At 35.7% G+C, this 24,561-nt stretch overlaps 1 protein-coding gene across 2 annotated transcripts in view; it reads left to right on the top strand.

The window, feature by feature from the left end:
- Window positions 1-1,815: 1,815 nt before the first annotated feature.
- LOC149417916 (salivary peroxidase/catechol oxidase-like) overlaps window positions 1,816-24,561 on the top strand; it is a 34,638-nt gene continuing 11,892 nt past the window's right edge. Inside the window, exons 1-5 of one of the 2 annotated variants that reach the window (XM_089639531.1) lie at window positions 1,816-2,156; window positions 11,611-11,729; window positions 15,059-15,359; window positions 16,207-16,444; window positions 21,566-21,728. In XM_089639531.1, the coding sequence (XP_089495657.1) occupies window positions 2,047-2,156; window positions 11,611-11,729; window positions 15,059-15,359; window positions 16,207-16,444; window positions 21,566-21,728 (931 nt within the window). In that variant the 5' untranslated portion in view covers window positions 1,816-2,046. Of the gene's footprint in view, window positions 2,157-5,469; window positions 5,670-11,610; window positions 11,730-15,058; window positions 15,360-16,206; window positions 16,445-21,565; window positions 21,729-24,561 lie in introns of those variants that run through there. The other variant, XM_089639532.1, reaches the window with a different exon arrangement.

The raw sequence follows: 24,561 nt of genomic DNA, 5'->3' as shown, positions 1-24,561 counted from the left end.
CTAAAAGTCCTTGTTCTGACAGAAAATTTACACTTCGATTTCCGTGAAGTAGTCTAAGCTATAAACATGACTAAATTTTAACGAGCCGAGCCGCGAATTATGGAAAAGGAACGAAGCACCCGTTAACGGCGCGAAAGTCCGCTTGCAGTTCCTGTCCCATAATTATCGGCTTGGCTAGCTCAAATTTGGTCCTGCCTTTTTTCCAGTTCGTAGTTGTTGTCAGACGTCAGACGGTAGGTTTTATGTTTCACCCAAGAGTTATGGATATTATAGTTCCATGGTTTCACCACTGGGCATGGTAGCGCACGCACAATGTCTTCATAATATTATAGTATTGACTCCAAAAAGAAAGCTTGGCATCGCACAGCGCATTTTTCTTTTTTATTTTCTTTTCCTATGACCACGCCTTTTCTGGGTCAGGAAATTGTCAACGTATCTACACCCTACAAACGACTCGTTTTGAGTTTGCGCGAAACCATTGAGATATATATTGGGCCACAAACGATAACTAAATCACGAAAGAAAAGTTATTCAAATTATATCAATTCAAGCAAGTGCTTCGATAAAAAGTATGTCTACTTTTTGGTACTTGTTGACATCACAAGAAATAATAAGTATTTCTTATTTTCATTATTCTTGTACCGAAACGAAAAAATACTAGGGAAGCTGGCGACCATTATTCATAGAAAATAGCTGACTAATTTTAGAAAACCTCAAGAACTAAATAATATGCCTTTGAAAAGAATGAAGTAGTTAAGGTTCTGCCATTGGTGTAACCTCTCTTTCTGTTCCACGCATACTTTATGAGAAAGAGGGAGAGGTTATAACGGATATAATATCAGCGGAATGCATTTCCAGCATAGCGTGCTATGGCAGCAGTGTCAAAACTACGGCCCGGGAACCAGTTTTTTACGGCAGAGCCGGTGAAATATGAGCCCACGGGCATCTTATACGCACCTTAGTTGAAAGGATTCAAATAATATAATTATTTAAAGCTTAGTAAGCGTAAAGTGTAAGGAGAATATACGATACAAATGTGAATGGAAGCAGAAGCCGGGGACGCCCGAGGAAGACATGGCACGACCAAGTGAATCAGATAATTGAGTCGGGCAATGTCAAGCATCAGAATAATATGTATGAGACGACGTATGAATGTGAATGAGGCAAGGATTGTGTGCCAAGACCGAGTTGTTTGGCGGTCCGTTCTCTCTACCCCTGCGGCGTGTGCAGAGAGAAACGGCGTGATGGTTAGTTAGTTAAAGCTTATATACTATTTATGATACACACTATATAGATAAAACACATTTGACATTGTGGTAACCTAACCCATCAGTGGCTGAGTTGGCATCGTGTCTGGGTCCCTCCCATCCGTCGTGAGTTCAATTCCTCAGCTAGCTACATCACAACAAATGCAACATTTTTCGCTTACTGTGGTGGCAGTAGGATATTCTGAAATTATTGACAAACCACATTAATATAATTATTGACAATACATAACCCGGGAATGTTTGCCTTTCTTGAAAAAAAATTATATATTCACAATGCTAATTTTGTGTAACTAGGTACCATAAGTCTACCCGGTAATTAGAGAATGTGTGGTATTTATCTGTACTAAAACGAATCTCATTTACTTTTATTGAGTGTTCTCAGAATAGCATTTAATAGGACGTGTTGTTTTTTTATACAGTACATTCATAAGTACACCCGTGATTGGAGACCCCTGTTCTGGAGTATTGGTGAAATCGGTAGTATTGGTGAAATCGCCGCCACCAATACGTACACAAACCGTGCATATACATACAGTATTTAGTACATTCATACATTGTTGTGATGTACATTTTATATTCGTTGAGACGTATTTATTACAGCAGCTACCTATAGTTATTGCCACAAAACTGCAAAAAAATTATCAGAAGCGCCGTGCCGTTCAAATCTAATGGAACATCGCTTCTTTGGAGGAATATCAACAGGAATCGTGGCGATCCATTCGAACATTCAAAACCAACGTGACATTTGTCGTAAACAACAGATTCTTTTACTATTACTATGTTGTTTAAACGGGTGCTCGAGGGAAAATCGGCGTTGACCAAGAACATAAAAGGCCCTTCCGAAAAGTGCAAGGATAAATCAAAATGTGATGATTGCGAACATTCCAAGTAAGAGCTGTTTATAATATTCCGTGCTTTGATGTAATTTACCGTATTAACGAGACGTCACCGTCACATCCATTGCACAGTTATTGATTATTATAAATTATAAAGTACCTTGCAAAAGGTGACTTCAATCCTGTAGACATTCATTCGTGTATTCAATTCTTTTATTTACCATTTTATTTATGGTGCTAATGGTGATTTCTGAAGAAACAATGATAATAACAGTTTATTTTTTTTATTGCCAGCACTGTTCATTTTTGACAGAAGATGTTGGCGGCAATAATTAAAAATGTTCAGAACTTGGTTAGAGAAAGTTCTGCATATTTTAGGTGTCAGGCGTTGTGTATATCGCATATCCGACATCCAAATTAGCTGGTAAAAAAACTCTGGTAATGTTAATTAAATACAACGCCGACACTGGAACCTAATATTTTATAACCCGCCGATCTGTTTTGATTTATAATTTATAATCCAATCACTATTATAATTACGTCAATATAATGACAAATTCATATTTATTATAATAAGCATTGAACATTGAACTGGATTGCACATGGTTTAAACCAAAATATTATTATTGTCATCTGTTGTTATTTTGGAACGGATGTAAACAAACGCGACCTTGAAGGCCGGCTACCAACCTTTTATATCAATTGTGAGGTAACAATGTCTTTTTATGCAAATTGAATTCATATGAATTATTTCATATGCAATTTTAATAAAAAAATATCAGTACTTGCACATTCTTCTAGAGTGGTAGAATATTATCAACGAAAGTATAACACTATTGAACTTTCAATTGCTTTTTTTTTGTTATTTGTTTTTGGGGTATTATGCCGTGTTGCGCTAACTCCTTCCTTAGCCAACGTTTCGGACAGCATTGCAGTGTCCATCATCAGGGCAGATGTGTTATTTGAGGTTGTGTTAAAATGTGACGATGTGACGATACGTTAATATTAGCTCAGAGGGTTGGAGCTGGCAACACGGTATCACAACCTCATACATAAGCTCACATTTTAACACAACCTCAAATAACACATCTGCCCTGATGATGGACACTGCAATGCTGTCCGAAACGTTGGCTAAGGAAGGAGTTAGCGCAACACGGCATAATACCCCAAAAACAAATAACAAAAATACTTTTGGCCGTGAAAATCTTAAATCATATTTCAATTGCTTCTTTCTTGTTAAATTTTGTTGCTGTCTCAAACAGAAGTCAGTGTTGAAGGAATGTCATACCCCGCAGTTCATGAAAAGCAATGTCTGCTCTAAGAAAAACGAGTCATAAAAATATGACAAACTTTGATCAAAATGTATTTTTACGAGGAACTCGTAGGATCATTATTCAACTTGCCACGACAATTAGCAAAATTTGATAAAAATGGCAATTTTAAAATATTCAATGCACAATTCACGTCGAACTTGAAAAATCATGCTCAACCTATCTTTGGTCATAGAGCAATGTAAGACACTGGCCGTACCATTCTTAAAAAATTGTGTGACACCTAGCAAGAGCTTACCTGCAGACAGTCACATGTATCTATTATGTACCAGGGGAAATATATGGTTAGGTAACGTTGTGAGGTCGGAAAGGGGATAGGTTGTTAGGAGAGATTTAATGTGGGTCTGGTAGATGCCCGGATTAAATGAGAAGGAACAGATGCCGGAAAATCATTCTATACTTGTATGTTTTACATAAGAACGAGTCCAACAAACGACCCATTCCTATGTAGATATTGTCACGTAATGTTGGCTAAATCACCCAACGAATGCTCAGTGTTTTGCTTTGTGGATGATGAATTAATCATTGTTTTTACCACAGACATAGGAATTAATAGACGAGAAGATAAAGGCGAGGGGTAAAATCAACTGTTGAAGAACGAAGGGAGTGAAGATGACTGTGATTCGTCAATAAATCAATCTGACAGTAAATAGGCATCTCGCATTATAATATCACCATTTACTTCTTAAAAGTAAAATCTGCTTTGAATGAATAGACATTTTTACATGGGAGCGCAAATTACTCGCCACGTTATGAACAAATTTGCGAAGTCCAAATTCGGCAAAGTAAGGCAGCTTCTATATTCAGAGTCGTAGTTAGTTTCAGAGTATTTAGTTAAGACACTTTTATAAATGTTCATAATTTACTTCCCAGCAACCAACCAGCTTTGTGTTTCGCGTCCAGACGTTTCTCGATGTGATAGTAACAACTGATTCATATTATACGATGTGAATATGCTTAAAATAAAATAAAATAATGCTTATATATGGAATGTAATACGACAATTGGGTTTATTCTCTTTGTTCGCATCTATTTTTACCAGTTTTCATAGTACAAGTAAACATTTTGCCGTGTTATTTCGTAAAATGAACCAATGATGCCTCGACCATAGTTCGCACAAGAATGATGACGTCACGTTTTCAAATATCACTTGAGGCCGTACGCGAGCCCAGCCGGCTCAATGGAACCGGTATGGGGAGTGGGGATAATACGCTTTTAATCACTTAGGGCAGGTCTACTAATATTCATATGTCTATGGTTTTTACTGTAGTACTATTTTTTTATTGTAAAATAATCTATAAATACTCTAATAACATACCTGCTGCACAGGATTGATGAAGTTTACTGATAAAAGTGCCGGTACTAAGAGAAGTCACTGCGTCCAAAGGCTCGGCTTTTCATGTTTCTTAAAACGGTGTGCAAGTTAGATGTGTGTGGAGGCGGCATTATCACGGGTTTTAAATTTTCATTATCGATGCCAGGGGTATGGTCCAACTGAAAAACCACAATCCAAAATAACATTATATAGGAAAACACAACTATGATAACATTATGAAAACAAGATGTATGGGTTATTGCTGATTTGGCATAAACATATTTTCAAATTTATATTATTAAAGTGATAAGCTTTGGAATACCCGTGGTAGGGTCTTTACAACGTAGGTGAACAAAGCTCCATAGCTCTTGATGGGAGTAATATTGCAAGCCGAAAATAGATGGGCTATCCTTGAAAAAGCTGTGAACATTTTACGATGCCAGAGCTCCTCTTCCAAGAGTTTCTATAGGTGTTGATTATGTTACCTAGTTGCCTAGATCACTATCTAAAATAAATAGTACTTCAACTACTGAAGATAAAACTGAGATGCTCTGGTCATATATTGGACACTCAAGAGGTTATCTCTTGTTTGTCAACACTGAGGGGCTCATCACGTCAAAGCGCCGCTTTCTTTGAATCAAAGTTCACGCTGATTGTGTTGTGTGGACTCGTCCAAAGCATATAAGTCACATATTCACTAGTTTCAGTTTGTATGTCCATCTCAGCTGGTGTGAACCGTTGGAACCCAATCTTATTGTGCTCAGTGCGAACAGTGAACAGTGAAAGTAGATTATTTTGCTGAGTGAATCAGGAATCAGTAACTGATAACTTTTAAACTCATGAGGTCGTTGAGAAGGCTCTGTAAAAATACTTCTACTTCGTGGAATATAATATTGAAGAAATCCAGATATTTTTGAATGTAAGTGTGTAAAGTTAATATATTCTTCACCCTTCTAGATATCACGTTTCTCTTTAAGGCGATGCACTACGCCGTGTAATATTTTAAATTAAGCTGCTATCAATAACAACCCTTACCTAGATGGCGATAAGGTTTAAATTCCCGCTTAACACCATCCGCCTGTTTTGATTTATGCAAGAAAAAAACATGGCCAAAAAGTGCCTTTTATTTTATTTTGTGGATGATCAGGCATAAATATTTAATTTTTTTTTCGATCATTTTATAAATAACTTAATTTGCCACATAATACAATAAAATCATAACCGAAAATGGGTTCGTAAGTAGGAGATTTTTAACTTTAAAGCAGTTTTTAAGCGCCTTTACATTATTTTTTTCTGGGCTTATAAAAAGACTTATCTAAAAAATACTCGATTATTTCAAAGGCCAAGATGTATTCTACTCGCAGTATTTAATTAAAACATTTCTAGGCGACCAAATTTTCAAACCAAAAACACATGTTTTTGCATTACTACGTATGGCATCGCCTTAATAACCCTTTATATAACATAAGTTCATTGGCAGTGTCCCAGGCTTGTTCTTTTGCTTTTTTCCTTGAAAGTTGTTACATAAAGCTTATTACCCGCGCTCTTTATGATCGACGTTTTACGCTCATTCGAACATGACTCAACGTGTGTACCATCTCATTTGATGTTTTATTGTTCGATAAGGCTTGATGTGAAAAATATTCAAGGGCCGTAATTCTTGCTCGATGTTTGTCAGAAATTTATGATTTGAAATGGATTTGACCGAGCGTCGTGTGTCTAGCTGCTAGAGCGTGTGGACACCAAGATGAGCATGCTTCCAAGTCAACATGTTCGATCGCGCCAAACTGTCGAGAATTAATGTACGTGTGTAGCTACTTTTAGCTTTAGGTTTTAGCTAATTTTTTTTTAATGTATTTTCAAGCATTTTATGGAGGGTGGCACCCATCTTGCCACCAACCGCCCAGACAAGACAGAATATGGCCGAGGCCTGAGGAGTTGAGGGTTTCTCAACACTATGTTGAGAAACCGTGTTATGTGTAATTCATTTCAATTGTCATCCAATCATATTCAATCCTATTGAAATATTTGAATATAACTGGTTTTTAATTAAACAGGAATATTGATAATAGTTATCAGCAAAGTGAGTCTATTTTCTCACTACACTGTTTAAGAGTGCTCTTATAATGTTTAAAGTTGGTTCTATATCACCACAGTTCTGTTATACATACACATTATTACATTGTTTTCTAGTAAATATCCAATGAAATTACGTACTTCAAGTGCAGTGTTATTGGCAGAAATATGGGCTTTATCATTTTAAGTGCGTTCCCATTCTGCACAGAGTCGAGGATGGCATATTTGAAAATGCGAATCTAAACTATAAATTTCTTCTGTGGTAAAGAGATTTCATCTGTTCAATCCTTGCTTTAGGCTAATTTGTTCAGTTTTGCGAAAAAACAGCTTTTACCAGTAGAGTCAATTCATTTGCTTTTGGGAAGAGTTCATACGGTCTCATAGAAATCAATGTGTCTCTCTTACTGTCTGTCGTAGTAAGAAATATGATTTAAACAGTGCTAGAAAGAAAAAACACTACACTTTATATTCAAATCAAAAAAAATTAAATTCAACAATAAAGTGAGGTGACAGTAATGTTTATTTATTTTTATTTTTTTTATTTTTATAGTGAATACCTCACAAGAGTCCCAACTGCTCCCGTCTGGAGCCAGTGAGACTATGGCATCCCCAATTGGGGGATGTTGTGAGGCTGAAGGTAAGTGGGGAAGGGAAAGAGGAAGGTGGGGAAGTACCTGGCTATTCAGATCTAGTCACTAAACACGGCTAAAGCCATTTGGAGCAACGTTTCAATTCTGAATGGTGGTCTTACACCAGGGCGATACTGGTAGTATCTTCCACTCTGGAACGTGCCGCAAATATACTATATATTATTTTAATTAATTAATTGTGAAATAACACAAATTAATCAAATAAAATTTGTTTGCGCACGCCGGGTTCGAACCCGCGACCTTCGGAATGGCAGTCCAATGCGTTACCACTGGACTATGCCGGCCATTAATACATTTGTCTAATAAAATATGTGTTTTTTTTTGTTATCCATTATTTTAGTTCTGTGTTTAGATGAAAAAACGTAAGGTAGACGTAAAACGTAAATTTTTGGAACTTTTATCTATGCATTCAAAATTTTAATATTTCGGAAATTATATGTTTATTTCTGACAATAAAAGTTGAAAGCTTACCTTTCAAAACTAGTTTTTATTTTTTGGATTTGTTAATATTCTTTATTTATTTGAATTTTATCAATACACTTGAATTCTCCGACCTTCTGATAGCGTCTTTAAGAAATATAATGGTCAATATATGCCAGAGGCCCGAGTGGTTATGGGAGTGAATGTTTTGATCATAATATTATAATATATGATATTCGCATTTCAAAATGCTTCTATAGACTTTATGTTTAATATAAGAAAAGTGAGTGAGCATTATTAATTTATTTATTTGTAAGAAACAAACGGCTTGTACATAGAATGCAAAGATAAATACATATTAAGTTAATTGAAAATAAGCCATAAAAAGTTTCTTATGCTAAAGTTGCTTAAAGATTGAGTTTTAAATTATTCTCGGAAAGAGCTACGTAGTTGAATTTTGATTCATAGAAGTAGAGTGATAAATAAGGTGTTAATAGAATGCCTAGGCTTTGTATAGAATGTCTGGGTTTTTGTATAGAATGCCTAGGCTTTGTGTAGAATGCCTAGATTTTGTACAGAATGCCCAAATTTGGATAGTATACCAACACTTTCTATAGATTGCCTAGGCTTTGTATAGAATGCCTAGGCTTTGTATGGAATTCCTTGGCTTTGTACGTAATCCCTAGTCTTTGTATATAATCCTTAGACTTTGTATAGAATGCCTAGGCTTTGTGTAGATTGCCTAGGCTTTGTTTAGAATGCCTAGGCTTTGTATGGAATTCCTTGGCTTTGTACGTAATCCCTAGTCTTTGTATATAATCCTTAGACTTTGTATAGAATGCCTAGGCTTTGTGTAGATTGCCTAGGCTTTGTTTAGAATGCCTAGGCTTTGTATGGAATTCCTTGGCTTTGTACGTAATCCCTAGTCTTTGTATATAATCCTTAGACTTTGTATAGAATGCCTAGGCTTTGTGTAGATTGCCTAGGCTTTGTTTAGAATGCCTAGGCTTTGTATAGAATCCCTAGGCTTTGTATATAATCCCTAGTCTTTGTATATAATCCCTAGGCTTGGTATAGAATGCCTAGGCTTTGTGTAGATTGCCTAGGCTTTGTGTAGATTGCCTAGGCTTTGTATAGAATGCCTAGGCTTTGTATGGAATTCCTTGGCTTTGTACGTAATCCCTAGTCTTTGTATATAATCCTTAGACTTTGTATAGAATGCCTAGGCTTTGTGTAGATTGCCTAGGCTTTGTTTAGAATGCCTAGGCTTTGTATGGAATTCCTTGGCTTTGTACGTAATCCCTTGTCTTTGTATATAATCCTTAGACTTTGTATAGAATGCCTAGGCTTTGTGTAGATTGCCTAGGCTTTGTTTAGAATGCCTAGGCTTTGTATAGAATCCCTAGGCTTTGTATATAATCCCTAGTCTTTGTATATAATCCCTAGGCTTGGTATAGAATGCCTAGGCTTTGTGTAGATTGCCTAGGCTTTGTATAGAATGCCTAGGCTTTGTATAGAATCTCTAGATTTTGTATATAATCCCTATTCTTTGTATATAATAAATAGGCTTTGTATATAATCCCTAGTCTTTGTATATAACCCCTAGGCTTTGTATAGAATGCCTAGGTTTTGAATAGAATGCCTGCAAGTCGACTGTGTCTTAGAAATATTAAAAACTATTAATTTTATTCTATAACCCAACCTAATTAATGATTTTAATAGTTGAAAAACATCCATTTTGATATTAGTGACGGATACAATATATTTGATGGCGCGATTTGATACAAAGATTTCAAAATTCTCCACATCTCTAATTGGAACTGGTGTTCCAATTTCATGATGCCAGAGCTCTCCGATGGAGAATTTTGTTCTATTTCAGCATACACATTTACTGATTTGGAGTTGATCATTCTGTAATGATGCAATTTAAACATCCTATTTCTTATCACCAGATGTGTCAGTATTGTACTAAATAGGTCAGAATAAGTTTAAATAAATCACGTTATTATGACTGACAGATACACATTTAATAGGTTCCTATGACTGTTTCAATCCGTCCTCATGATACGGGCTTTCCCACTTTACCGTAATATACCGAGGTTTTCATAGTAGAATTTCAATTCAAGCCTCATTTGTAGAATAATAAAAGATTATTTGAATTCTTTTATTTATTTAAAAAAATATGTAAGTGAAATAAGCTATTATAAATTTAAAAAAAAAGTTTTTCAACGGTTTTTTTCACCTTTACAGGTCATTAATTCTAAAAAAAGTTGGTTGACCCCCCAGAAGAGAAAACCTGTCGTTATTTGTATATTATCCTTATTCAAAACCTGTGTTTCCACAACTGTAAGAAGTGAACAACTAAAATGTGGCTTTTTGTTGTTTTGAGAAACATTATATCTCATTTGCATAGCATTAGGTATTCTGCTGGCAATGTTATATGGGTGATACCGTATTCCATGCAGACATCTTGTTTACATGTGTGAATACAGATAGCAGATAGATGTGCACTAAACATAGTCAGGAGTCCTCACTCTTCAGTGAGGAATGTTCTGATGGAGCTGGCTTGCAAAAGTGACCAACAATATGTGTTTGTTTTGTAAATGGTCAATATCGAATTCTAATTGCTGACTCATTTTTATTCTGTATTTTTAAAACGACTTTATAAATATGGAGGATATGTTACTAATTATTAATTAATTCGTACGCAAAGATAAAGTTACTGACTAACTTCTCCTGTAAAAGTGAATCAAGGGGTTCTCGTTTAACCCCTCGGGCCTCTGGCATATTCTGTCAGAATTTGTGCGTATTTACGCCTTGCAATAAAATACACGTAAAAGGAATATTTCTGAACACATCCGAAAACTAAAAAGTGTTTATGAAAGGTGATGAAATACGTTTTCAAATTTTGTTATTAGATATAAACATTGTAATATTTGAAATATTAAAATTTTGAATGCAAACATAAAAAAAGTTTAAAAACTACTCACTTTACGTTTTTTCATCTAAACACTGATGACGAAAAAACACACATTTTATTAGTTAAATGTTTTTAAACAATATCGTCACCTCACTTATTGTCATTTCATATAAAAATGATTAATAAAAAATACACAAAGAATCAATTTTTTTTCAAATTGCATTCGATTTCACAGAGAAGTACATTTTAATTTTAATTCTTCTCTGGTTAACTTCAAGATTTGAATATAAAGCGCTGCGTTTTCTCTTTCTGACACCGTTTAAATCATATTTCTCACCAAGACAGTAAGAGAGACACAAAGATTTCTATGATACCATATGAACTGTTCCCACGAGCGAACAGATTATACTGAGGGGTTAAAACCTATAATTCTGTGCACAAACAAGAAAAGTGGGTGAGCCAAAAAGTTCCAACGAAATCGGTACCTACACTCAACCTCTTGTTATGGTACATAGTATTTAATATTTTGACCAAGCTGCACATAGGGTTTTACCACGATATAAAAAAAAATTGTGATTGACATCTTCTCCAGTTTTATAATCAAAGCTTTGTTTAAGCTCTGCCAGCAGTGGCATGCTTATACTTTGTTTGCTAGGAGTTCCCTCAGCATTAGTCGGCAGTCAACTCTCTCAACTGACAGCCAACTGACTGCTCTCTCAGTGGAGTGCGTTGAGCAGAATGCAATTTGTTACATTGATCGAGTTTTAATAAAGTTGTTGTTGTTGTTGTTGCAGTGTTTTTGAAGAAGTCATGACGATAATCATGACAGCGTTGGCGCTGTGGGCGATATGGGTAGGACTCAGTTACGGCAGTGCGGTTTTACCATACCCTCTGAACTTCATTGTGTCCGCTGGTAAGCTGTCTGCTTTTTACATTTTTCATATCTACCATTTTAATTTATTAACACATTCTTTAAACTGGCCAATATTAATTTGGAGAAGTTAAACAGATCACAAAAACAGTATTTTTTTTTATTGCGTCAAATGAAAAATACACCTTCTTTTTGAGTAAAATACTAAGAGCCTTTCTAATAAACGTGGTTTATAAGCCTCGGTGTGTAAGGTCAGAACAATGAAAAACTTGACTAATTATTGTTTGGTTAAAAGGGTCTTAAACCGGGTTTAAGGCCGGCTATACCACACCAACGTTGAACGGGCGTGTAAGAATTCAATTAGTAAGACGGTAAATTAATTTGAATAAAATTGAAAATTTTTCATTTTCGAGTTCCTACTTGAGGCGAAGCTTAATGCCAAATCACTATTTTAATTAATCTTTATAACGAATTGGTGTACATAATGAATACCAAAAAATATGCTTTAGATAAATTGAAGGTTTTCCTATCGTTTCACTTGAGTAAAATACAAATAAAAAAATAAATTATTCAATAAAAAATATAAATGTATAATACTAAAAAAAATATTTTTTCAATAGAAATGTATGAATGCTTAAAGGGAACAACTTAAAAAAAAATACAGTGTTATAGCTAAGATTATCTGTGACAGTTTCACTTGATAAAATTTTTTGCTTTCTTATAAAATAAATAAAAACCAGTTTTGTGCTTGAAATCGAACGTTTCTAGACTCCGTTTGTCAAGCGATTTTAATGCCTACTACCTACAATATTAGGTATACCAAGAATATGCACATTTTTGGCTTGTAGCTTCCTCTTAAATTAATCTACCTTGAATATAATATTTTTTTATCTGATACAATAGGTAATACCGATTTTACTGCCTTTCATTGCAATATGAAGCCAACTCAAAATATAATTAGAATGTTTAGTAAATTGATGATGCTCTATAACTCTATAGGACCATTGAACCGTTATGTGTAATTGCAATACTAACATAACTTGAAATATGCATAAATTTATTCTATGTCTTCTCATTATTCTCTCACCATTTGAAACTTTATAAAGTAAATTGTTATTGAAAAAAAATCTTCAAAGTTGAGATTTTTAGCAATTTAAAAATCTTAAAATTGGTATTTAGACTGTCAAAATGAAATATTTTCACTTATTACACAGAGCAAGATAATTCTTTTTATAGAAACTCATTTTTTCACTTGGAGAGATCTGCTGCTTAAAATTTTATCTTGATAATAACTTTGTACATTTTGTTTTGTTTACCATATTTAAGTGTATTTGCATAAAGATTTGTAGGGACTTAAATTGTTTGGAAGCACGTAAATAAATTTTAAACATTGAATGCTATAGGTATGTCTTGTGTGTAAAATATTACTTTCTTGGAATAGGTGTAGCCATGTTTCCAAACTAAAGGTTAATCTTTTATTATTTATGTTGAATTAACTTTGTTTCTTTTATTATAAATATTAAATTAAATTTTGGACCTTCGACTTTAATATTATGACATACTTTTGCTTTTTTTCAACCTTTGACTCCCTTTTTCCATTTCTTATATACAAACACATTATATAGACTCAGTTGGGAGTAAAAAATTAAGATTAATTTCTCATAAAAAGTGTTAGCTCCGCCATTGAAATACAATAGATGATTTTATCTTTATCGTAATGTGTAGTTCGCACGAGGACAGGACAATATTGTCTTGTCCCAGTTCCGGACCTATTGTCTTTGGCTATCTCCGCAGGACAGTGTCTTACTCCATCACCGCACGCGGCTGCATGGTCTGGGTGTAAGCCCGCACGGACAAGACAATATAGCAACTCGCTCTGCATGTAAGAGCCGATCCCGTTCATTCATGGGGAAAACAGGAAATTACTGTACATTGTAGGACACATGTTGGACGTATATAGGACTTTGTTATGAATTCATGGGGAAAACAGGAATTTACTGTACATTGTAGGACACATGTTGGACGTATATAGGACATTGTTATGAATTCATGGGGAAAACAGGAATTTACTGTACATTGTAGGACACATGTAGGACGTATATAGGACATTGTGATGCATTCATGGGGAAAACAGGAAATTACTGTACATTGTAGGACATTGTTATGAATTCATGGGGAAAACAGGAATTTACTGTACATTGTAGGACACATGTAGGACGTATATAGGACATTGTGATGCATTCATGGGGAAAACAGGAAATTACTGTACATTGTAGGACGTATATAGGACATTGTGATGCATTCACGGGGAAAACAGGAAATTACTGTACAGTGTAGGACACATGTAGGATGTATTTGGGACGTTGTGACAAATTTTTCCAGAAATGAATATTATAAAATTTATTAGTGATTTGCGTGTGGAAAAATCGTAGTAATTCTTGGAAATCTTATAAATAATAGCAGAAGTAATAATAATGAAATGGTGTTACTCAGAGTAAATGCACTTTGTCAGAGAGATTTAAACATAAAATTCAGAACTAAGAATGACTAAACATCACTCTGCTAATATGCTAACTCAAGTAATACTATAAATTATTTATCTGTAAATTCTTTACAGTTAGTATGTAGTTAGAAAAATGGAATGCTTTCGAAATATGGGCAAAAACTTGGGGATAATTGACATCTTTGAGATATCACAGGCTTCAGTCGGTTTCAAGCATTCGCTGGGGACGGGTCTCCAGCGATACCTGCAAAATACTGACAAATATGCTTTATTCTTTGAGCGGTTGAAAGAATTTGGGCGAAGACGACAGTTCCCTCACCCCTCCTTCCTACTACCTGCGCGGGAACAATATTTTACAATGATTTTGCAAGGGGTGCAGACTCTATTTATATCCCAATAAATCCCAAGAAAACCTAATAAATTTTCCTAACTACCCGCATAAAGAATTTATAGATAAGTTATTTTGTAGTACTTGTTAGTATGTGTATTTTCGAGAACTGATGATTAAGGACTCTGCCCACTACAACGTATCAAACCATGACTGTAACCGTATCGATACATGCAAAAAAATATTCTTTCTTTGAATCAATATGAAACAACACCCACTAGACCGTTCCGCCACCGACCAACACCGCAGCGTGCCATGACCGGATCGTCAACAAATCCATAGCTAGAATATTTTGCCGGTGGCGACACGCTCCGTGCATACATACACACTGGCATAGAATGCTGTCGATCCGTTGCAGTGGGCATAATAGTGCATGTCGTGTTTCTTTTCGTGCCTGACACGTTCATAAGTTTATGTGGGCAGACTCCTTTAATATGAAAAGGAATGTGGTCGTTGAGCATAGTTTTGTTTAATGTACAGATATAATGTACCCGCCGCCGCTGTACGACTACCCGTTCCCGTCCCAGAAGATGCTGGCCAAACTGCCGCCCATCCGCGCTAAGACACTCAAGCAGTCTCTCGAGTTTGGCTTGAACTCTGTAGAGATGCTGCGCCGGCTAGAAGACAGTCTGCAGGCGGGGGGCGTTGCGGTGCTGCCTGCCAGCCCCGAGCACGGCCAGCTCCTCAACCACCTCCCCTCGGAGGAGGCCATGCAGCTGCACAAGTGGGCACTCGCCATCACCATAGCCTCCAACAACCTGGCCTATAATGCTTGTGGAAAGTGAGTGCTCAGTCTACTTACCTACTTGTCAAACTACTGCCCATCGGCGTCAAGACGCTCAACAAGTTGCTGGAGTTTGGCTTGAACTCCAGAGATGCTGTGCCGGTTGGAATACAGTCTGCAGGCGGGGGAAAACAGGGGCACTCACGGGACCTGGACATTAATTCAAAGGAATAAGGTGGATAGTAACAATGGGCCCATGGCCTGAGTGATCACGGCAACTATCCGTATACCGTCTCCTCTTTAATAAATAATAATAAATGATTATAAATGGCAATTTTTAAATAGGTACACAATGCTCAACAAATTCATACCCGATCTTAAAAAAATACACACAGCCAACCTTTGGTCATAGATCAATACACGCCACTGTTGTTGTAATAGGTCAACAGACACATTCCAGATTAGGCAGATAAAAGTTTTATGACAAAAATCGACATAAAAATATGTTCATTTATTATGTATGTTTAAAGTTAGTGAATATTTAAATTATTCAACTATTAACATCTGTCATTATATTTACAAAGAAAAAAAAACTTGTTTCATAGGTGAGAAATTTCACATTTGATTTATTCGAAAAATATACAAAAATGTTGTTAAAAATAATAACTGCTGAAAAATATACAAGAGTGTTGTAATTATGACATAAATTAAGTAAATGTGATCTTTGACTCTTCATTTCCTTGTTTTAGCCACTCGGCTACCTTGGTGTGGTAATTTAATTTTGTCACATATTTTTTCATTACCTTCAGTTTTTGTAAACATATAGATAAATGATGACTTAATGTCCAGTTATTCTTCCGGCTTGTTTATGAGTAATACATGTGTGTGTGTGTGTGTGGTGCAGGTACGGGGTGGCGGAGCAGGAGTGCGCGGGCTACGTGAGCAGTGTGTCGCTGCGCGGGAGCGAGGCGGCGCAGCGCTGCCTGCGGCTGACGTCGCAGACCTGCAGCGCGGCGCGTCTGGCCTCCAAATATCGCAGCCTGGACGGATCCTGTAACAACTCTCCCCGCCCATCGCGCGGCAAGGCCCTCACTGGCTTCAAGAGGCTGCTGCACCCCAACTACGCTGATGGCATCCAACAGGTGAGAACCAATCTTGTCAATACATACCAAGCAGAATCCATACCATGAACATAGCTATCCATTTTATTTTATCAATTTCCTTACCACACTCGCCTTAGCTTAATTATATCATCCTACAGTGCGGCTCGAGCACATTTTCGATAGAGGATTGATGGGGATCGACAATTTTTAATTTATTTATGCTGAAATCAGGCTTTGTACTTACAGAATTCAATACTTCGTTTGTGTGAAAGAACTATCAAACAATAAATGATTATTCCTGAGTGATTCACAAATTTGACATAGGCACTTCTAACATTGGGTCCCAGACATATATGCAAGTAGGTAATTTAACATAGGCACTTCTAGCATTGGGCTCCAGACATATACACAAGTAGGTAATTTCACATTGGCATTTCTAGCATTGGGCCGCAGACATATTACACAAGTAGGTAATTTTGAATGGTCTCTATTCTACTTCATTCATTTTTTCGAATAGTTTTTATATTTCTTACAAAATAAAAAATAACCTAACCTAACCTTACCAGAAACACCAAATAGTTCCGTATATAAATATGAAGTGTAATAAAAAATAACTCAAGATAATCGAACCAACTTTTCGGTTTAAGGCGCCTTTGAGGTAATGTTACCACGAGGACGGCACCATAGAAATATTATTATTTTACTAATACGTCACGTACAACTACAATACGACTAAAGCTAATACCAACCATCTTTAATTTTAAGTAAAACAGTCACCCGATTATTCACAAGGGCATCCTAGCATATGTCCCTGCGTATACGATATATAATTCAAATTCTCATGCGCGGTTTAGCGAAATCTCTAAAAAACGTATTCAATGCAAATAAAAAATACAAATTGCAAGGAAAAAGTTTGGTGGTGTTCCCGGACTCGCAGAATGATGGGCGCATTGCCTGTGACTGCTATAAGCTCGCTCTCGCAGAGTCGCAGTCACGTTAGTACACTGCAAAGAAGTAGTAGCATGTTCGTCTGTAGAAATTTTTATATTTCTAGGTTGACAATGATCGGAATAGAAATTTTAGATTATATTTCTGCTAATGTTATCATTTTTGCTCAAAGCTTAGGCAATTTTCTTCTTAGTAGGTTTCTGGAATATCTAGCAAGGTCAGTCCCCATCTTTCTTCAGTGAAGATCCGCCACTTGTCCTACCATGGCGACAACACTGATAAATTTGATCTATTGAAAAGACTTTTGAAAGATCAAAATAAAACTTGTTGATTTTGGATTTTATTAATTATTTTAACCCATTGGCCTCAAACGACGCCGTCCCGGCGTGTGTACGGCGATGTGTCTTAAAATCAAACGACTGAGGGTCTGATGTCTGTCGGCTTAAAAACGAAAAAGGAATACATTATTGACATATGTGTTTAAAATTTTAAATGCCAATCGCTCTGTAGATAATTAAGCATTTATTTCGTAGTAATTGGCAGGACTCCGTTGGTACAATTTTTTCCTGATATTTACGATTGAAATTTTGTTATATTTCAGCTTCATTGAATTTTTTCAAAATGGCGTGTGGTTTGGGAATTGACAAGCTTGTTTGTAAAACGCGTGGTGGGCTGCTAACAAGAGCCCAAATGGCAAAAAATATATATTATAGTAATAAGTATGTTTAATGTACAACTTTTCTTTATCCAATTATAAAAAATTGAAGAAAAAAAATTGGTTTTTGAAAAAAATAAATTTTCATATCCTCGTTTAATCATATTATTTTTTTTTAAACAATGCATATATTTTTTACATACCTTGATTCAATGCACAAGTAAATTAAAAAAGATTGTTTTGTTTGCATGTTTAGTAAAAGTAATGTAAGATTTAGTACACCACTGCACTTAAAACTTTTGGTACAAAATTAATTCGGATGCGAAAGACAATTTTTTAGCCAAACAATTCAGAGGCCAATGGGTTAAGCATTTATTAAATGTTTTTTGACAAATAGTTGCTATCCATTACCTGTGAAATCTTAAATAATTGTGGAAACTCTGTTTTTTAACTTCAACTTTCCATTCTTAAAAAGCAACCAATAATTGGGATTTCCGTGGGAAATTTTAGGTCCAATGTTTATTGATATGTAGACAAGCTTATTTAGGTACTGTTGGACAAGGCCAAATTAATTAACCCCTCAGGGTCTGGCACATTCTGTCGGAGGGTTTGAGTACTTCTACTGTGTAATAAAATCCAAAAAAATTGAATATTTCTGAATGTGTTAAAAAACTAAAAACTGATTTTCAAAGGTGAAGAAATACGCTTTGAAATTTTTAATGATTAGTAATTTTTGAAATTTTTAATACAAACATAATTTTTTTTTTCAAAATGGCTCATCTTACGTTTTTACTGAACTAAAATTACTGATAACGAGAAAAAATAAATTCTCCCACATTTTGTTAGACAAATCTATTAATATCACCTCACTTTTTTGACATTTCATATACAAATTATTTATAAAAGTTTCATAATTTTTTCTCAAATCGCGGTTGGAACCATTGGTTTCATAGAAGGGTACATTTTGAGTCTTCTGTGGTTAACTTTAGGATTTGAACATAAAGAGTGGTGTTTACTCTTTCTGTTGATAAACTGCTTAGTTGTAGTTTAACAGGATAGAACTTTAGAGAATAAAAAAAAAAAAAGAAAACAAAAAAATGTCCCTCAAGTAAGTTTGGAAAATTGGTTTGATGCACAATATGACCATAAACAAAATAATTTCACAATGTTTCTCAGAATACATTCATGTCAAAACATCATTAATTTTGCTAACTTTTTTCAAAAACTTTCACAATAAGCACAATCAATGGAAAAGCTTTCATTCTACACGAAAATTCGCACCACGGTCAGTTAAGACTATTGTAATTATTTGTCCCAAAATATTATATTGTGATGAAAAAAACCAGTAACAATAATACCTTTTAGTTCATATTTCTCACCATGAGAGTAAGGGAGACACAATGCTATGGGACCACATGAGCTGTTCCCAAAAGCGAACAAATTAATCTGAGGGCGTTAAGATTTTATTTGATGTGGACTGTCACACTTATTGGACTGTCACACTTATTAGCCATCTGAGATTGTGTTTGTGAATATCGCGTAATAATTATTCTGGGTAGATAGTATTATTAAATAAATACAATAACACCAACGTACTTAGCATAAATTAATGGCAATCTTTGTTTACGGATGCGAGTCTTGATTTTCACTCTGATGATAAATAGTATATAATATAATAGTTTTATTTACATAGCACACAATGGCGTCTGAATTGAATTAATGTGTTTTGATTAAAATAATGTATGCGTAAAACACAGTTGTTTACCCATTCGACCGCTTTGCTCGGAGAAACTGTGTTACATTTTTTTGAAAATTCATAAAACCTGTTTTTTTACTATTCAGACATGAAAAAGAAATAGAAATTCAAATATGTAAATGTATTAAAAATTATCTTGGGTTATTTTACTCTTTTTTAGGATTTAATGCATATTTTATGTATTTTTATAAGATAGCACATATTTTGTTATTTTTTGTAAGCTGAAAGACATATTTATGAAGCGATTCACACAAGCGCAGTACGTATCTGTGGGCCAGGTGCGGTCCGTCCATACATGCTGTGGATGCTCCGCATCCCTTGCATTTTAGAGTAAAAAGATTTGGACTTCTAGCCGTAAACAGCAATACTGCAATTTAAATATTTTGATATTTCTACAGAGACCTTAATGTGATTTTTTTTACAAAAACGGCGCTGTAAAAAATCATACAAATATTATTATTATAAGACATCGTGCATATTATCGTCCCGTTCCTGTGTACGCACAACGAACAACACGATACAAAGAGCGCTGGCGAGTCTATTTTTTTTTTTTTTTAAAGTCGGAGGCGGTTTACTTACGTTCCCCGCGAGCACTTAGGCCATAGGCCCATTGTACTATCTCCCATTTTACCTCATTCCCTTGCCAGTAACCCGGTCCCTTTTATGAAGTTCACCAGGGCTGTCATTGGATATGTGGCGATGTCTTCTGGTTCCACACTGTGTCTTCCCAGGTATCTGAGCCTTATTCCCAGCAGAGCGGGACATTGGCACCATAAGTGAATTGGAGTCTCTTCCTCCTCTTCACATTTCCTACAGATGTTGGTGTTTTCCACTCCCAACAGTTGCATGTGTCTCCTGAGATGGCAGTGTCCCGTTAATAGTCCTACCAGTTCCCTCAGTGAGTTTCTGTCCATATCGAGTAGTTGCCTGGTTCGGTTAGGGTCTGGTCCGTTTATGAGTACTTTAGATTGCCTCATTCCGGGTGCCTTCTTCCATTCCTTCCAGTGTTGGGATTTGACGCTGGCGAGTCTAAATACACATACATTCTCAAATACTGTGAAACGCGTAAAACACACTGTGGTGTGGAAGCGATCTGTAAACCGTATCCAAGAATGCTAGAACGTACATTCTTTCCACGCATGCGCACTGAGACCTGCAAGCCAATATTTTCGTCAAAGTTATACGATATTAATGACAGCATTCAACGTGCAAAAACCGTCTTTAATGCTCATATGTATAATGCACAGAATCGTATATTCTACTACTAATCCATTGGATTGTATGCGCGCGCTGCTTTGAGCTTGGATCATTGGATACTTCACCAATAATAATTGAATCATTAATGCAAAAAAGTTTTGTGTCTCGGCCATTTGCGGAAAAAAAACTTATACTGGAAATATTGAGTTATGGAGCTTAATGGATTTATGGAGATAATTTTAGACGGTACCTAATTGTATCTGTTTGTGGGCTATCGTCTAGATGTGCATATTTGATATCAAGTACGTAGTAAGTACGAGTATAAACATTTGATGTCCAGCATCCCTTCTACAAAAAGTCACCGACCGCCACTGCTGTGCGCATCCTGCTGCTTAACGTGCCGGCTACTGCAGTTGCAGGCGACTCTCATACCCCTTTTCTGTTTGCGTTTCTAGTGTACACTAGTAACTGGAGAATCATCCAATTGTCACGAAGCCACTAGTATCTTGTGTGAGTTGAGCCTAAGAATGACATAAGTTGCCTCTGCTTCATTATTTAATAGCGAATTACATGAAACTGAGTAAAGTAATAATAAATGTTTCAGGCGCGCAAGTCGGTTGCGTCGCGCCCCCTGCCGCCGGCGCGCGGCATCAGCGCCGCCATCATCGCAGACGTGGACGCACCAGACGAGGCGCGTACACTGGCGCTCATGCAGTGGACTCAGTTCGTTGAGCACGACATGGTCCACATCCCCATCAGGAAGATGCGTGAGTTCTCTTTTCTGTAACAATAGTGTATCCCGACCATTGTATACCTTCTTCTGAAATCCATGTTTATATTATTGAGCCCACCTGCGGAAAAACAGCGTTATGTGAAAAAGTCTGCTCTGAGACAGGCTGTTAAACATTTCTAGTGAGCCACTCATTTTGGGAGTCAAATAAATTTGTTCGCAATAAGGTATTTCAACTTGTAGACACTTTGATGTTTCTTTCAATCAATTGATAAAAGTTTTAACCTCTTGAATGACGGAGTAGGAAAACAGATAGAGAATTTCAGAAGATACAATTTCTCTACGATGTAGCTAGGTCTTAACCCATGGGACTTTGATATTGGATATTGCGTATGTATGGGTGCAAACAAAAAGACTTAATATTGTAATGCTCAACTTTCAAAAAGCGTATTTTAATAAAATAATTAAATTAACGCCATTTAAGAACACGTAGATTATAACGAACGTCGCGTGTAACCTTAAGTGTTATATATTTTTATTCTTGTATTTTCCACAGTGGCGGTTCTTCCCTTAGGTCAATTGGTGTTTGACCCCCCAAAATTATAAGACAACAATAATAAATATAATAATCAATTATGTGCATCAAAACATTTAAAATGTAACGCGAAACAGCGGCGGCGGCGAGTGACTAGCAGTGACATCTGTTGTCTCTAATAGAAGCTTTCATTCTCAAGTCCACACGATTCGCTGGGTCAATTTAAAGAATGTCCAATTTGGCATCTTCTGTCCCTACGCGCGCCATAGAATAAACGAGATGGCACTATATTTTTCGTCGAAGTAAAAATTAGCTTCCGAAGAAAGTTTAGGGACGCTTAGGTCATGACCGTGGGGGAGACAACACGGTGAATATTATATGTTTTACAGAGATGGTGACATAAACAAATGTCGTTTTTTCATTTTACACGCTTGTAGTGTGTGGAACAATGGTTGTTTTTCAATTGCATAGTTCGGGAAAGGATTAGAATAATTATTTATGTTGTTATCGATTTAGAATGAAACAAAACAAAAAACGTCAAAAATCATTGTCAAATAGAATCAAACACTGATTTTATTTATTTTAATGTTGTGGACAACTACATTAAAACTTAGTATCTTAAAAATAATTTGCCGTAAGTACATGGATTGTGTATTTATTTCCAATTTATTATATTAACATAATATTTATTTTGAGTCCGCGACTCTAAAACTCTATAACAAATTGATATAGTTAATAATATATGGGCATTTTTCACAATATCAAATAAAGATTAGTCACACATTTTTTTCAAATGACCTACCACGACTGAATCCCTAGAGCCGCCTCTGATTTTCCATATCAGTTTTTGTACATAATGTTTTCATTGCACGCCTTAAAGCCACATAAAAAATATAATGATTTTGCTATGGTTATTTTCTATTTAGTTTAATTGTATTATTATTTTTGAAATATTTGAGAAACTTCAATTCTTGATAATACGTTTTTTAGTTTTGATAGCAGCCATTTGAATATTTATTATTTAATTTAATCAGTGTTTCGATAGGTGTACATTTTTGTTTTATTTTTCTCCCGCCATGCAAGGCACATATCGCCTTATTCATCCGACATATCCCTGAGTTATGGCGGTTAAATCGCCACCAGTTTAATTCTATTTATCTCTTCCAAATATTATTATATATGGTTAATACCTGGTTTCGCCTGTGATCTGAATTCTTGTAAACTTTCATTGTGTGTATTATTATTAAATAAGAACATAATAATTTTGGGTGATTTTAACTTAACCCCTCCGACTTTTCGCGAACTTGAAGCTAAGATGTCTTTACCGAAATGTCAATTTCACGAAAACGTTGTGTTATTACCGCCTCACAATCAAAGCTCTATAAATGAAACATTACTGAACGGAGCCGAATAGTAAAAACTGTTTTAGAAAGGTTACAAAATAGGCTTTCAAATTGTTGTATCATAAATAAATATTAACATTTGTAAATATTTAAATTTAGAATGGAAACATGAAAAAATTGTAAAAATGACTCACCTGTAATGTTTTATGTAAAAACGATACTAAAATCACGGATAATGTAAAAAAAAAACACTTATTTCATCGTACAAATGTACAATAAACAATTCTGTCACTTCACTTTTTGACCATTTCATACAAAATATATTTTTAAAAAAATAATTAAACTTGCGAGGCGGGTCGGCACGTCAAACGGCTTTCTTGGCGTCGTTTTACGATTTGGCGGGTAAAATTTGCTTCCACTGAGTAGGTCTTTTTACGGGTTTCTATGGATAACTTTGAATAGAGATGTGAAGCTTCATTCAATACGAATATTCTACTTTTTGTTTTAGGGATGTCACTAGAAGAATAACGGAGTTATGACGATTTTTGTGGAAACACACGCGTTGACGTGTAAACACGCTTATTGTACTTGACTGCTATCGTTATTTTATCGTGTATATCTGCTTACGTTGCTGACCGGTTAAATAATAAACCCGAAGACGTCTTAACTGATTTTTCGTATTTCACAAACTCGAATGGACTGACGCAGTACAATAAAGTGAAGAACAGTAGTGATAAAATTCTCGATCTTATCCTTAGCAATATAAATGTGTGTGACGTGATGAGAAGCGAGGAACCACTGGTGAATGAAGACCAGCATCACCCGACGCTGGACATTTCCGCGCGCCTATCAAGAGCGGTTCGGTGCAGATACTGTCGAAATCGTAGCCACGACCTATTCTGTATACCGCAGGGTCGGACAGATGTCATTGCCCGACATAGCATGACAAGAGGTATGACCTTACTAAATGCCCTACCAGCGGATATAGATGT

The sequence above is a fragment of the Hesperophylax consimilis genome, chromosome 14, assembly GCF_061612785.1.
Source record: "Hesperophylax consimilis isolate HC1 chromosome 14, BYU_Hcon_1.0, whole genome shotgun sequence".
Classification (NCBI taxonomy): Eukaryota; Metazoa; Arthropoda; class Insecta; order Trichoptera; family Limnephilidae; genus Hesperophylax; species Hesperophylax consimilis.
This window is presented reverse-complemented; position numbering and strand designations above follow the sequence as displayed.